Genomic DNA, 11,067 nt, shown 5'->3' on the forward strand with positions numbered 1-11,067 from the left:
CCCAATCCTTCCGTCGCACCTTCTCTCTGTTGGTCCGTCTGTCCATCATTGATCTCTCCCTCACCCTATTTGGACTCGATTCCTCTTCAGAGTCCAGTCCAGCGTGTGTGCGTGCGTTGTGGTGTGGCAAGTATATCAATTTTTGTCAGATCAGGAAGCCTCCTCAGGCTTCTCGGGGAGGAGACATAAAAAAGGGTGAGAGCTTAGATGCAGGTAGAGCTACGCTACGCTACTGCTTTGTAGAGCCCTTTTTGGGGTCCTCTGGTCTTTGGTTTTTATGTGACAATGATGATAGTTTCGCCTGCCCTCCCCTCCCCAACCCTCGCTACCGTGAGGTGAGAGTTCCGTTCGGTTTCTAGGGCGGCTGGGGCTGTGGCTGTTCCTTCCAGTGTTTGCTTACACCACTTGAGCCTTGAGGGAAACGTTGATGAGGGTCAGAGGATGAGGAAAAGGATGAGTGTATGCGTATGAGGAGGATCTTTTCTTAGTCTTCTCCTTGCACTGAGAGCCTTTTTTTATGCTGCTGATACTCCTGCTGCTGCTGTTGCTGCATGCCACTGGGTGATATGCCCAATTTATCACAGGAAATTAGCTGCTATTTAGCAGCGTTGTATGCTGTTTGTTTGCTACTGCTGCAAGGGGCAAGCTTCATGTTATTTGGCGTGATAATTTGTGCAATTGTGGATTGCCCAGAAAGACCAATCCTTACCCCTTTTTGCATGTGTTCGCCATTACTTATGTGACGTAGAGTAGAGTAGATTTTTGTTTGTGGGCAGCGCAAACGAATTGGTCGCCGCCATTTTTTGTGAGAGTATTTTAGGCACAGTCTCGAGTACACTGGCAGAGAGAGGGGGAAGGGGGGGGGGGGTCTGGTCTGGGCTGGGCTGGGGTCTGATATCCTTGAGTTTTTGTGGGTGGCAAAGCTACAAAGCATCACACAAACAAAACTACACAAAAAAATCTACAGTTTACAGATGACAGATTGCAGTGGGCAGTGGGGTGTTGGGCAGTGGGGAATATATGGGGAAATCAGTGATAGTACGAGTAGATGGTTTTGGATTGATTGGGGGGGGGGGGTAGGGGAGAGGTTATGGTTTTGGTTTTTAGGTATAGAGAGATAGAGGAGGAGGTTTGGATCCTTTAGTTTTGATACATACCTTGAGGTGCCAGCACCTTCCAACTGCTGCCGATCCAATGGCGGATCGAAGATCTGTTCGCGATCCTCCTTCGATAGCTCCAAGTCGGCGAATTGATCCAATTCGGATGCCATTTTTGTTACTTTCGTTTTTTATACTTTTTGTTGGTTTAGCGAGGGATTTGTATTTATTTGATCGGCTTTCTGGTTTTGGCTTAGCACGCGTTTATATATCTATATAGTATGTATATACGATATATAGTAGTATCTATAGGAATAATTATATATATATTTTTTTTTTCTTCTTCTCTGCCTAATCGATATTCGAAACGGAAATTTGTGTGTGTTTTGTGGAGGAGCACTTTAGAATTTTTTAAATCGGGGATGGAGAGGGCTATCTTTCGAAATGCCTTTCTCTTACTCTTACTCGTCACTTTCGCTTTTCTTTGCTTTTCCCCGTGTTTTTCATGTGGTGTTTTGTTGCGGGTGGAGGATGGAATGATAGAACTTTTATGTTTTTGTTTGTTTGTTTGCTCGCTCGCTCAATTACTCGATTTACACATGTCCTTGACAGATTATTTGTTGTGTGTGTGTTCTGTTTGTTGTTACTGTTGTTTTTTGTATGATTTTGGTTTTTGTTTTTTGTTGTTGTTGTTTTTGGTCGAAGAAACAAAACTTTTGGCTTGGTCAGGGAACTGGCGTATTTTTTTTAAATTTATTTATTTTTTAGTAGTGTCGCGTTTGCATTTTTTTTATGTTTTACTGATGGCTTTTTTTTGTGTCTTTTTACCGTTTGCTTTTTGTTTAAATATTTGTTCCTTGTTTTATTTTTTGAAAACAGTTTTTGTTGTTTTTGAATTTTTACGTTGCGTTTTTTGAGCTCGAATTTAGTTTTCCTTGTGAAAAGTTCCAAAAAAAATAAGTTTTTTTTTTGGGATTTTGTTGTTGTATGTTTTGTTGTTGTTTTTTATGTGGTGTCAATTGAGCCGAAAGGGGAAGAATAATCTGTGAAAGAGAATGGTGTTAAGTGAAAAAGTATGGTTAGTTTTTGGATGGCCGAAAGAAAAATGTTTGTAGTCTTAAGCTCTGGGCTGAGATTTTGCGGGACAGAGACAGAGAGAGAGCGAGAGAGTTGGCTGAGATAGGGATTCTTCTGGAAAATTCATGGACACGCAGAGCTTTATCTTATGCCTCCACCCACTAAAAACAGCTGTTTCGCCCAGCACAAAGATCGCCGGCCGGCCGGCTTTCTTTTTTGCTTTCATTGCTGGCACACACACACACACACAAACACACACGAAGACTGCTGTTTGCTTTCGTCATCAAGCTGCTCAGAGAGAGAGAGAGAGAGGGAGAGAGCTGGCTACTGACTATTGGTGGGACAGTGGGGTGGTGGACCATTAGAAGAGATTTATGCGTGAGAGCGAGAGCTTTTGTCCCCAAAAGCTGATGACTTTGATCTTGTACTCCCCCCCCCCCCCGGCCCCCTTCACAACACCCATCCAACTGACACTCTCCCTCTTTCACTATATTCCCGTGTTTGTGTGTGTGTGTTTGAGTGATAAAAAAAGTACCACTTCTCGCATATGGTCTACAAAAAAAAATGTGCCCAAAAATGGGGAAATATTTTGGTGCTGATTTTCTGCTTTTGTTTTGTTTCGTTTCTTTCTGGTGGCTTACATTTTGTTGTTTGTGGTTGCTTTTGTTGCTATTTCTTGTGTTTTAATTTTTGATGTTTTCTTGTTGGCTGTGGCGGGTTGGGGCAGGGAGGTGGGGCAGCTGTGCAGAGTAGTACCGGTTAGGGGGCGGGTGGGGAGGCGAGCGCAGATGATGTCAGAGTGCCGTCTTTTTTTTTTGTGTTTCTTTTGCTGCCGCTGCTGTTGGTTTTTTGTGTGGATTTTGATTTTGATTTTGTGTTTGCGCGCGTTTTAAAAGTTTTTTTTTTGTGATTGCCAAATTTACAGAATGGAATGTTTTCAAAAAGAAAAAGGTTTATCGATCTGAATTTACTTATTTTTTTGGCAGGCGATCTTTTTTGGGGCAACACCAAAAAATAACACAACAAAAAAATGGGAAAAACAATATATAGGGGACATTTTTTATATATGTATATTTTTTTTTTGGTTGCACACCCATACACACACTTACACCCGCACCACACACACACACAAAGCAAAGAAAAAGAAAAAAACAAAATATAGCGAAAAAAACAAGTCAAAGTCAAAAAATATGCCACGAAAAAAAAAGTAAAAGCAAAAACAACAGTGTGGAGCAGGATGGGGCTCTCTCTCTCGCTCTGTCTGGTTGTTTTTGTTCAAGTTTTTCTCTAATTATTTGGGGACGCAGACGTAGGCGCACATGGGGGACGGGGCACAGTGGGGGCCGCCCGTGACTGAATGAATGACGGATCCGTGGCGCGAAACGTGGAAAAACTTGAATACTTTTTGTTTCTGATAACAAAACCAACAAATAAAAAAAAAAAATGATAGTATGCTTGTCTTTGCGGTGTGTGGTATTTTTGTGTGTTTGGTTTAAACAAATTGTTTTTTGTATTTGTGTATATTATTTGTGTGTTTTTGTTTTTTGGTTTTTTATTGCTGAAGGGAGGAGAAGGCGCTGAACGCGGAGCCGCGACGTTACGTTGCTTACAGTTCGAATGGTTTTGTGGGATAATATCAACAGAAACGGAACTACTTTTTCTGAATTCGGTTAAAAGCGCCAACCGCCAAAATTTAACCAAATTTCTGTTGTTTCGTTGCCGCGGCCGAGAAAAGATTGAGGCAGTAAAAGTCCACAGTGTCTCCTTTTACATTTTTCCACAACCACCGTACAACCGTACCATCGCTGCTGGCGTCGCTGTCGCTTCGGATTTTGAGTGTGATTTTGAGCGCCGCTCGCGCCTTGAGTGTTTGTTATTTTGTTGAGCTGATTCTTATTTGTAAAAGAACAATTACACTCAATTGGGACAGCTGGTATGAAAGTTTCCATACCCTATGTTCCATAGAAAAGTTAAAAATTCAAAGGTGAGCGACTCATGGGAGCGGCCCGAGTCAGAGTTGGCCGATTCCGATGTAAACAAACCTAGAACACTATCTTAGGCCTTTGAATGTTGGCAAATGTGGCCAAGTTCTATTTGCCTGTTGCTGGTAGTCTTTGTAACGCTTTTAATTCAGTTGCAGTGCAAACCAGCATTGTTGCGTATGGAAGTTTTTATATCCAAGTAAGTTAAAGATGACATTCAAGACATTACAAACATCTCACCCACTGAGCAGTATCCTTTTTTCAACGTTCTGTAAAACGTACGCAGAGAGATAGTGAAAGCGCCGCTCTTGCGCATTGAGTGTGATTCTGATTCGTATGATACAAACCAGCGACTGCGACGCCTGCAGAGTTGCTTCGTTTTGTCGCGATCGTCGGCTGTGTAATTGAATTGATATTTTGAGTGTGGCTCTGATTTCTGAGTTATTTAGTTGGAAAAGGAACAAACTGTTGCTGTATGTTGTTGCTAGACTCTGGCTTTCATACCTTTGGTTGCAAACGTCTCATCAATTTTATAATGTCCCAAAATGTGTAAAGGGTAGCAAGAGAAAACGCTGCTGGCGTCGCTGCTTGAGTGTGATGACCATTTCGTATGAGAGCAAAAGAGAGCACCAGTGCTCAGTTTTGCGTGATGAGCGAGGGAGAGGCTAAATATCATACATTTGAAATTTCGATACTTTTGTATGATACAAATCAAATCTAAATAATATATTTCTCATATAAAAATATATATATTAAGGATGTTTTAAAATATTACAACCCTCCTCTCTCTCAACAGAAGACCGAACAGTGGATTTTGACGAGCTAATAGAAGGCTGCCGCCTTCAAAGAGCAGCAGAAGCGGCGGCAGAGCTGAAAGCAGCACATGCTAAATGCTAACAGAAGCAGCAACGCAACGCAAGAAGATAGCAGCAGCAGAAGCAGCAGCGCTACGACATTCAGTTTCACTCGAACAACATGCCTTGGGATTCTTCTTTTTTTCGGCAATCGTCGCCGCGCTGCTTGCTGCCCAAATTCCTATGCGCGCAGACAGAGTCGCGACGACGCAACACACAAGCAAACCCACTCACACGCATACTCACACAGCCAGAGAGCAGAGCCCCAGAGCAAACGGAAGAGCAGGCAAGAAGACGCAACGAAAGCAAATGCGATTGCGGTATGTATTGCCGAAAATTTCAATGAGTGAGCGAGTGAGCTAGTGAGCTAGTGAGTGAGTGAGTGGCCCAAGGCGCTTCGCAGTCGGCGTCGCTGTAGCCGTTGCCCAAAAAATGAAGAGAACTCAGACACAGATACACACACACACACACTCGCGCCTACAAGCTGGCACACGGGGGAACCATTGTGGATGGAGAGAGATGGTGACGACGACGACGGCGGCGCTTAGGTTCGAAAAGGAAGAAGGAAGCGGCAAAGGAAGTGGACACAAAAGCTACTCCTGCTCCTGTGCTCCTGCCCTCTGCCGTTTCTTAGAAGGCAGCAACAAAAAACAAAAAAAAAAGAGCGCAAAAAGCTGCCAAAAATTGAAAAACGAAAACGAAATGCGAGCAACGGGAAAGGGGATGGGGTAGAATCTGTCCAAAATGCTTTAAGCTCGTTTCACAGGGTACTTAGTTACAGGAGAGGAGGAGGTGTTTGCGGAGGGCTGGAACGGTGCTAGTACAATGTCCTTGAGTTTATTTTTATTTTTTATTTTTTTTCGTTTCTGGCAAAAGTTCAAGTCCAAGAGTACAATTAGTACTGTTATTTTAAGCGCCCACACATGGCAAAAATGTGCCTGTTTAATATACATACATACATGGATGTGTATGCACCATATGTAGAGTTGGCTATAATAGTGTACTTTAATTTTACAATGGAAATTCGAGGCTTCAGATTTTTTCTCAAACGTTTTTTATATCCTCCGTTTTATGAAGGTTTCAAATATTTTCCATTACGAGAAAATGCCTTAAAAAAGATTTCATCAAAATTTAACTCACATTTTAATCGCATTTAATGAAACAAGAAAAGGAAGGACATTTTTGAAGATTATTTTAAAACAGCAAACGAGGTCGCCCATTCTAAGGAACGTAAATTGTATTGGACCTGGAAGCCATTAGCTAAAATGTGAGTTAATAAACGGATACATTTGGTTAGCACATTCCAAAGAGTATACAAATTATTCCAAGATCCTTCAAGGACTATATGGAAAATTTTATGAAAATAAAAATATCTGCGTTATCAGTGTGAAAACTAATCTAAGGAATATTTTGTGGAAATTGAAAACTGAATGGGGAAAAATCCAGCACGTTCGGAAAGGAAAACACCCCCCTCCATTCATTCTGTGGGATTTAATTTCCCATCATTCTGTCCGAGCTTTTCCTCTCAATTTGCATCAAGTTGCTGTTGACTTTCATGTCGCTCACTCCCCTCCCCACCCCACCCCGTGCCGATGCCCAGCCATTTCCTGTTGCAACTATCCAATCAAAAAGGGCTGGCCAGAAGGTCACTTGTTGCATGCAGTGCGTTGCAACACTTCCACTTCGACCAGGCACAAGGCACACTCCCATCCTCCCTGCCCTGCCCTGCCCAGCCCAGCCCAGCCTTCTTTTTCTGGTTGTAAGCCCTGCACGCGTCGCAATCAAAACAAAATCAGAATCAGAATGAGGAAGAGGCAGAGGCAGCGGTTGAAGGTTGTGGCAGCAGGAAGGAGGGTCCAGAGGTACGAAAGGGAAAGGGTCCAGGGTCCAAAAGGGGTGTGTGTGTGTATGTGTGTGTGGTGTGCGTGTGTTGGTGGCTGTGGCAACTGCATCAATTGCAGTTGTTGAAGGTGACATTAATTGACGTTTAATAGGCATCATCTCTGACCGTTGAAAGGGTGCCTTGCCTTGCCCTGCCTTGCCTTGCCATGCCCTGACGCCCAAGGGTTGGCGGGCGGATAGTGCATGCCCCGAACCGATCCGCGAACCGAAGCTGAACCGAAGCCGAACCGTTCCGAATCCCCTTTCCTGACAAGCCAATTAGCGGCTTGAAAAGCTTCCTTGTTGCTGCCAAAACAAAAAGCTGCAACAAAAGTGCATCGTCATAGGGGTTCATCAGCACCACAAACCACCACAGGGGTGGCTATTTCTATGGCTATGGCTCTCTGACTCGTCACGTTACACGTTGCAACAAACATCCTCCCACCCGAAAAGGGGTTGCCCTGGCTGTTGAGTGGCCCGTCAGTGCCCGTCAGTGGGCGTCCACCTCCGCCACCCTGCCCAACCATATTTGTGCGCCATCGGCGAATAACCGACACGACACGACACGACCACGACCACGTGACCCCAACCAGCCGGTTGCACTCTTTGTTGCATGCGGCACAAAATGGCGCGCGCGCAGCAAACTGCAGCAGGAGAGCAGCCAGATTGTGTGTGTGCGGTGTGTGGCAGCAACCCCTCAGAAGTATGCAATAGCAGGCCTATAACCCCCCACCCGCCCATCCGCCACCCACCAATTTACGTGGCAGTGCGAAAGAGAAAGATGCCGGAGTCCTGCGAATGGCATTGGCGAGAGCTATGTGCATAATTTCATGTCCGCCTGCTTGCCTGCTCGTCTGTCTGTCTGTCCGTCCGTCTGCTTTTATATACGCACAAATGTCCGGCTGTCTGTGAGTGGGCCTCTGGATAGGTGGGCGGGGCGTGGTGGGTGGTGGTGGCTCAGTGGTTGATTGCAATTTGAAGAATGCAATGGCGAATGCAGATAGACGGAAAGCTGATGGGCAGGGAAATACTGCTCCAAGCACCCTTGAAAATTGATGGAAATATAATGTAATGTAAATATTGTTATTTTTGGATTGGTGTGCTCCTCCATCCCCTCCAAACCCCCGTATCTGCCAGGACTTAAGCTGCCTTTTCTAAGTTTTCTTCATTTTTGCTGTTTTTTTCCTCCTGTTTATTTCTATGAAAATCTTCAAAGACAATGGGAAGAGTTGGTACCATCCCCTTTCAAAGGGGAAAAGATGGCAAGGAAAAGCAGGATCCTGATGATCGGAAATATCTAGCCTAGCTTTATATGCCTTATGCCTTATAGCTTGCCAAATGTTTGCTGTGCATGGTTCACAGAACAAAAACGCAACGAAAATTGTATCTTTGATTTTTTATGGCATGAACTCTTTTGTGGAAAGCTCTTCATTTTGCATTAACTCAGACCAAGAGATTCAAGTTTATTTTGAAAGAAATAAACACAAATAAACAAATTTGATGTGTTAATTTGTGGTAAGTATTCCCTTTCCGAAAACAGAGACACGAAAATAAATATGAACACAATACAAGTGGAATATGTCGGTATGCGTAGATTATAGATCTTATACATAGTACAGATATTAACAATATATGTACGTATATAATATATCCATTCACGTTTACAATACATTTGTTTGAAATGTTTTGCTTCCACTGCTACATTTTAGATCTTTTGCATACATCAACAAATAGATATGGTAATAATAAATAATATGATAATATCTGGCAGGGTGTATGTATGTATAGGAGTATAAGAGCTATCTGACAGCAGGAAGGTGGCATGGCACAGCACAGCACAGCACAGGCAAATGTGACACCGTTCTAGGGTTAATCTCAAGCATATCCGGACGCCAGCTCTCTATCGCACACACACACACACACACACACACACACACACACACACACACACACGCAGACACGCAGACAACAAACAGAACACAGGACATTAAACAATTGAACGCGAAATGATTTTGGGAAGGGGTAGGGGGGATGGGCTGGGAATGGGAACGAGTGGCTACAGGACACACCATTATATAATAGATGAAGCGTGCAGCGGCAGAGCGAGAGAGAGAGAGAGGGAGAGGGAGAGGAAAGAGAGGGAGATCGAGCACCAGCTGCCTACCTAAGCTTTTTCTTAGAGCCAAAGGCTTTCAAGGACAGGGCCACAAATCATCTCTAAGCTAAAGTACAGTAGTGTCCGTTAGGGGAGAGTACGGCAGAGAAGCGAAAAGAGATGGCGGAAGATAAAGAAAACGAGTGAATTATCTTTCAATCTTCGCTTTAACGTTTTAACGTGCCAGATCCTCCCACAGAATTTGCAACCAACACACACACAAAAACCATTCAAAGGAATGTTTTGGGGTTTTAGGCTTCTAATTCTGTCCCCAGACGGGCGGACGGACAGGGAGGAAGGAGGAGCGGCTGTTGAACTTTAAAATTGATTTAGTTTTTCGCATCTTCCACGTTCATTTAGCCCCACTCGAGAATGCATTAAATTTAGATGAAACAAGATGCGACGAGGCAGATTAGAATGAGGAAGGAAGACGAGAGAAGCAAGCAGCAGCAGCCAGCAGCCAGCAGAGAGAGGCAGACACTTCATTCATGCCACGCGCGTCTCGTGCTGTCGACATTTAAAATAGACACGGATACCTCAACCAGTGGCACGCCACAACCAACGCGTTCATCCACAGTGGAGCCCTGCCCATGGTGGCTCTCAGTGGTGGCTCCCACTACGCTGACCCTCAAGCGGTGGCCACACTGTAGCACATAGTGGGTCTGTGGGGGGCTACAATGTTGCAACTGCTTGGGGTGTGCAGCATAGCGTACAACTCTTCCATTAAAATTATGAATGGAAAGGACAGATGGCTCTGCGGGCCACCTAGGAATGAATACTCGTAACAGAGCAGAGAATCCGAAACAATGTGGAGGTCTATTAAACATATTCTTGCTGCAGAAATGAGCACATTTATATTTATTGCAAAACCACAACAGGTCTCTCTCTGAAAAAAAAAACACCTAAGCAGTCCCACGAGATCTTTACGGACATTCCCCACTTACTCGTAAATAGTAGCCTTTTTATACGAGGGATATCTTTGCCATTTAGCCAGGATATCTTATAAGCAAGCCTCCATGTACTAGAAGCACAAAGATACAGACAAGACAAAAGATTCTCTGCAGTAGATGCTGAAATCTAGCACAGCTCTGAATCATTTTCGAAGCCCAGATCTCACTGAGAGACGCTTAAGCACAGCCCAAGTTCTTTGGGGAGTAAAATTTGAATTGAATTGGATGGATTTTGGCGGGTAAAAAGTAAAGCAGATGATGGAGCATGCAGATCATGAATCGATCATACTTCTTCTGATTATGGTTCACGGATCACGGATTATGATACGTCAAATGATACCCAGATATACTCACAAATTGAATTCGATTGGTGCAAGCGGATCATTCATTAGATTATTGATATTGACTGATTGATTCATGCAGACTGAAATTGATTGGGATGCTTCTTGGGTGGCTTTTTATTATTTGGTTGATTTGGAGACGCTCCAGTGCCAGCGCCTATTGAATGGAATTGATCGAGTTCTCTTTCTTGTTGGCTATTCTGCAGGGCATCTGCGTACTGGGAATTGTGGGGCTAGAGGCTAGAGGTTTGTGTTCTGAGTGAAAGCAAGAGAGTTGTTCAGCTCTTTTTCTTCTAGTACATTCCAGCATCCATTTAATATGTATTCCATCCAGTAAACGTTGCACGTTGATTTTTGCTCCCCGTATAGGATGCTGCTATGGATCACGATATTACTATAGAATCGAATCGATGGGATGGTTTCTGAATTTCGAATGGTTACCAAAAATTCTGTGTCTGTATGTCTGTCTCTGTGTGTGTTTTGTGGGGTGGTTAGGGGGGGGGGGAGGGGCCGTGGATTGTTAGGACAATTATATGATATTTTTTTCTGTAACTTTATCAATACACAGATGGGTTATATTCCGCGTGCCTGATGGTGTGTTTGTGAGAGAGTGTGATTTTTGTTTTTTGGAATAATTTGGCAAAACGAGAAAAATTTTTAATTGAATTGAAAAGAAACTAAAATTTGTATTATTGAATTGACAGGAGGATAAATGTTGTGTGAGTGCTGG

The 11,067-nt window shown here is 43.6% G+C and overlaps 1 protein-coding gene and 1 long non-coding RNA gene across 4 annotated transcripts in view; both read right to left on the reverse strand.

Annotated features, from left to right (window-relative positions):
- LOC111069008 (insulin-like growth factor 2 mRNA-binding protein 1) overlaps window positions 1-10,640 on the reverse strand; it is a 28,061-nt gene extending 17,421 nt beyond the window's left edge. The window contains exon 1 of one of the 3 annotated variants that reach the window (XM_022358887.2): window positions 10,351-10,640. In XM_022358887.2, the coding sequence (XP_022214579.2) occupies window positions 10,351-10,415 (65 nt within the window). In that variant the 5' untranslated portion in view covers window positions 10,416-10,640. Of the gene's footprint in view, window positions 1-1,157; window positions 1,369-10,350 lie in introns of those variants that run through there. The other 2 variants (XM_041595849.1, XM_041595851.1) reach the window with 2 other exon arrangements.
- On the reverse strand, window positions 1,957-4,878 carry LOC121405231. Its single transcript, XR_005968435.1, has 3 exons — window positions 3,785-4,878; window positions 2,816-3,012; window positions 1,957-2,140 (listed from the first exon to the last, which is right to left on the reverse strand). It is a non-coding gene; the product is annotated as an uncharacterized LOC121405231 (long non-coding RNA).
- Window positions 10,641-11,067: the final 427 nt, after the last annotated feature.

Source organism: Drosophila obscura, unplaced genomic scaffold, assembly GCF_018151105.1.
Source record: "Drosophila obscura isolate BZ-5 IFL unplaced genomic scaffold, ASM1815110v1 contig_84, whole genome shotgun sequence".
In the NCBI taxonomy this organism is placed as follows: Eukaryota; Metazoa; Arthropoda; class Insecta; order Diptera; family Drosophilidae; genus Drosophila; species Drosophila obscura.